Genomic DNA, 3828 nt, shown 5'->3' on the forward strand with positions numbered 1-3828 from the left:
CTCCAGCCCTGTCATATGGTAGATACTGCTTGACCATTCAGCACCTCCAGGAGCACTGGGCACCCACCCACCCTCATTCCCTAACACATCACCTAGGAGCTCATGGCCTTGAGCCCATGCAGAGTGCTGGAAAAGCAACAGGGTCTTTCAGGGTGAAAGTCCTTGAGCACATTTTTGACTCCAGCTTTGGATGGAGAGACCAACCTTCAAGCACTGCACTGAGGAAATGCCCTTTTATTAGAGTGAAGCCAGGTCTCACACAGTGACAGACACATTTACAGCAGGCATCTCAGTCAGACAGACTGGGTTCMTGCCTCYGRAGAAGTGGGATTCAAATACTTCTGTACAAACATGATTATCACAGAGAGAATGCCCAAAGCATAGGAGTTGTTTTGAGAGAAATTAGAAACCAGCTGTGAAGAGGGATGGGCAGCTTATTTCTGCTGAACTAGTACCAGCTGAAACAGTTTCTTCAGTGCATCTTTGAGCTCCTTGTTCCTCATGCTGTAGATGAGAGGGTTCACTTTTGGAGGCACCACTGCGTACAGAACAGCCAGCACCAGCTCGAGAGCTGGGGAGGAGATGGAGGGGGGCTTCAGGTAGGCAAAGAGGCCAGTGCTGACAAACAGGGAGACTACGGCCAGGTGAGGGAGGCACATGGAAAAGGCTTTGAGCCGTCCCTGCTCAGAGGGGATCCTCAGCACAGCAGTGAAGATCTGCACGTAGGACAGCACAATGAAAAGAAAACACCCCAAATTTAAACAGGCACTAACCACAATAAGCCCAACTTCCCTGAGGTAGGAGTCTGAGCAGGAGAGCTTGAGGATCTGGGGAAGTTCACAGAAGAACTGGTCCACCACATTGCCTTGGCAGAGTGGAATTGAAAATGTGTTTCCAGTGTGTAAAACAGCAGTGAGAAAACCACTGGCCCAGGCAGCTGCTGCCATTCTGACACAAGCTCTGCTGCCCATGATGGTCCCGTAGTGCAGGGGTTTGCAGATGGCAACATAGCAGTCATAGGCCATGACTGTGAGAAGAGAACACTCAGTTCCAAATGAAAAAACAAACAGGAAGACCTGGGCAGCACATCCTGAGTAGGAAATGGCCCTGGTGTCCCACAGGGAATTGGCCATGGATTTGGGGACAGTGATGGAGATGGAGCCAAGGTCGAGGAGGGAGAGGTTGAGGAGGAAGAAGTACATGGGGGTGTGGAGGTGGTGGTCGCAGGCTACAGCTGTGATGATGAGGCCATTGCCCAGGAGGGCAGCCAGGTAGATGCCCAGGAAGAGCGAGAAGTGCAAGAGCTGCAACTCCCATGTGTCCGCAAATGCCAGGAGGAGGAACTCGTTGAGGGAGCTGCTGTTGGACATTTTGCTATATCCGTGCATGGGGGACTGTGCAAAGAAGAAAAGACATTGAGAAGTTACGAGAGACTTTTCGAGCAAAAATGCCCCAAATGTTCCAGTTCTCATACATTCTCCTACATTGCTTCTCTCTTTATGGAGAGGATCTTTGTGCAGCTCCCTTGCTTGAGCTCCTCTTTGCACTGGCTGAGTGTGCTGTGAGGAGCAGGGACCTCTGCCCATGAGCTCCAGAGGAGTCAGTCCTGCTGTAAAGGAGTGGGCGCAGGGGAATGGGGGTGACTAACTCTGACATTCTCAATTTCTGTCAGGTGAAATCCACTCATCATATAAAACAGCTTTTCGGCATCTTCACTCCCAATTCTAAAGAATGAGGTTTGCAGAACAGAGTTTCAGGGATTTTTTTAATTTCTTTTAGATGTCCTTGTCACCCCTGGGGAATGTTCCTCAAAGGCAGAAATTCTCAGCATTTCTGCTGAGTCCTGAGAAAAACAGATTCCCTGTCCCTTGCTGCAGAGTGAGGACAGCTAGTTTGTCTGTTAGTCTTGTTCCCAGCTGTCCTGTGATTGTGAGCTGGAGGTCGATCACACTCATATGTAGCCTTAAAGAGAAACCAGCCACTGCTGAGAGCAGACAAGACAAGTTTCAAAACCACAGATCTCCAACCATCTCTCCCTTTCTCAGGGCACCTGAGGGAGGTCTCCACACTCTCCTTCTAGCCAAGGACACACAGGGCTCTTTTCAGATGCCCATTTGCAGCCTCCCACCACCAGCTCCATACTCTCAGCAGCTCTGCACCTTCTTCATTTGTCTCTCAGATATCACAGAGGTGCTATGAGACAACTGTGCCTTTCTAGAGGGCAGGTTGCAGCCCAGCAAGACACCACAGGGAAACAGTCCAAGGACAGTTAGGACTGGAAATGGGCTCTCCTTAAGGGAGAGTCAGCTCGTTTCCCAACCCCACAGACTGCATTTCCTGGAGCACCACAGTTTAGAAGGGGGCTGGGGGAACCTCATTCCCATGCATATCCCTCTGTTCCACAACTTGCAGCATCCATGTCTGAACTGCAGCTGAAAACCCTGAAACCCAGGGAGCCGAAGAGAAGAACAGGAGCATCATGGAGAGGAAGGGAAACAAGGAGCAACACCATGATCCTGCTGCCAAGGGAGGCATGGAGAGAGAAATAGATGGGCACTTGGGAAAGCCTTCCCCTTACCCAGCTGAGCATGCTGCCTGGCAGACAGTGACATTGCAGGGCAGTTGCTCTCAGCCCCTTTGTCAGGTAGCATGAAATGGGCCTGTGGCAGGAGAGATTCCCCTCTCCTCTGCCACAGGTCTGGCTGCAGAGGAGGCGGCTCATGCCCTGGACTCCATGCCTGTCAGGGCAGAAGCTCTGCTGGGTGGGAGAGGAGACATGGGGGGCTTGCTCAGAGGAAGGTGTCTGCTTTGGAGGACTGACCGTGACTTGCCCAAATCCATCCTTCCATGACATTTCTGTTCACAGTTCCCTCTCATTCCCTGCACATCTGCTGCCTGGAGCTGTCCCTGCTGCTGGAAGCTCTTTCTCTGTTCTAATGTCTTTTCGCAGTTAGTGCTCACAGACCGCATCACACCTTTTCTGTGCTCAGTTCTGCCCTACAGAAACCTCCCAGGACAGGACACTGGCCAGGGGCATCTCCATGCATGCAGGTCCTAAGGAGCAGGTCACATAACCCTGATGAGCCCAGAGAAGGTGATGCTGGTGCTGCTGTAGGTGGAGGTGGAGTTGAAGGGGCTTGCTGAGGTTTCTCACAGACCTACTAATCTCTGAGAGTAAAGGTTTAGGACTCTCAGTTCTTTGCCAAAAGAACAAAAAAACCCCCAAACTCTTCCCTTCATTCTCCCTGCCAGAATTGGGGAACTGAAAGCGCAGACACCAGAAAGAAAAGCTACTTCCTTTGGAAGTAGCCTTTCTCTTGAACTTTTTTCTTGAAAAGACCCCTCAGATATGGCATATGCATGAGCTAGAGCTGTCAGCAGCCTTGACCCACGCAGCACACTCTCAGCAGGAGAATGAACCTGCCTTGCTGGGGGTCTTTCCTCTCACCCAGAGCTTCTCCCCACAGTGCCATGGGGATTTCCCCAGGCAGGCTGAGTGCTGACCCTTGCAGATGGCAGAGTCACTGCCCCCGGCACACAACACCCTGCGGCACAGCGACACCACTCTGAATTACAGCCCCAGGTAGACCTGGGTGCACACCCTGGCTTCACACCACTGCAGCCATCCCTGGCAGAAGGTAGCAGGATGCCCTGTCCCTGTGACAATGTGGCAGGGAATCCCTGCTCTGAAGCATCTCCTCCTCTGCTTCTGCACTGGAGGAGCTGGGAGAGAGATCCTTAAAAAGCCTATCAGTCATGGCATGGGATGGGTTCAGAAGACCCCTCCAGGAACCGCAGCAGCATTTCCCTGCAGCCAGAGGCTTACCG

The 3828-nt window shown here is 52.0% G+C and overlaps 1 protein-coding gene across 1 annotated transcript; it reads right to left on the reverse strand.

The window, feature by feature from the left end:
* Positions 1-434: 434 nt before the first annotated feature.
* Positions 435-1370, reverse strand: LOC112963986 (olfactory receptor 14C36-like). The gene has a single exon (XM_026061527.1). The coding sequence runs from the start codon at positions 1368-1370 to the stop codon at positions 435-437; it is 936 nt and encodes a 311-aa protein (XP_025917312.1).
* Between the last annotated feature and the right edge of the window lie 2458 nt (positions 1371-3828).

The sequence above is a fragment of the Apteryx rowi genome, unplaced genomic scaffold (genome assembly GCF_003343035.1).
Source record: "Apteryx rowi isolate R43461 unplaced genomic scaffold, aptRow1 scaffold_1817, whole genome shotgun sequence".
Lineage (NCBI taxonomy): Eukaryota > Metazoa > Chordata > Aves > Apterygiformes > Apterygidae > Apteryx > Apteryx rowi.

Excerpts from the sequence above, each read along its gene's own strand:
- LOC112963986 (XM_026061527.1), bottom strand. The coding sequence starts at position 1,370 with ATGTCCAACAGCAGCTCCCTCAACGAGTTCCTCCTCCTGGCATTTGCG.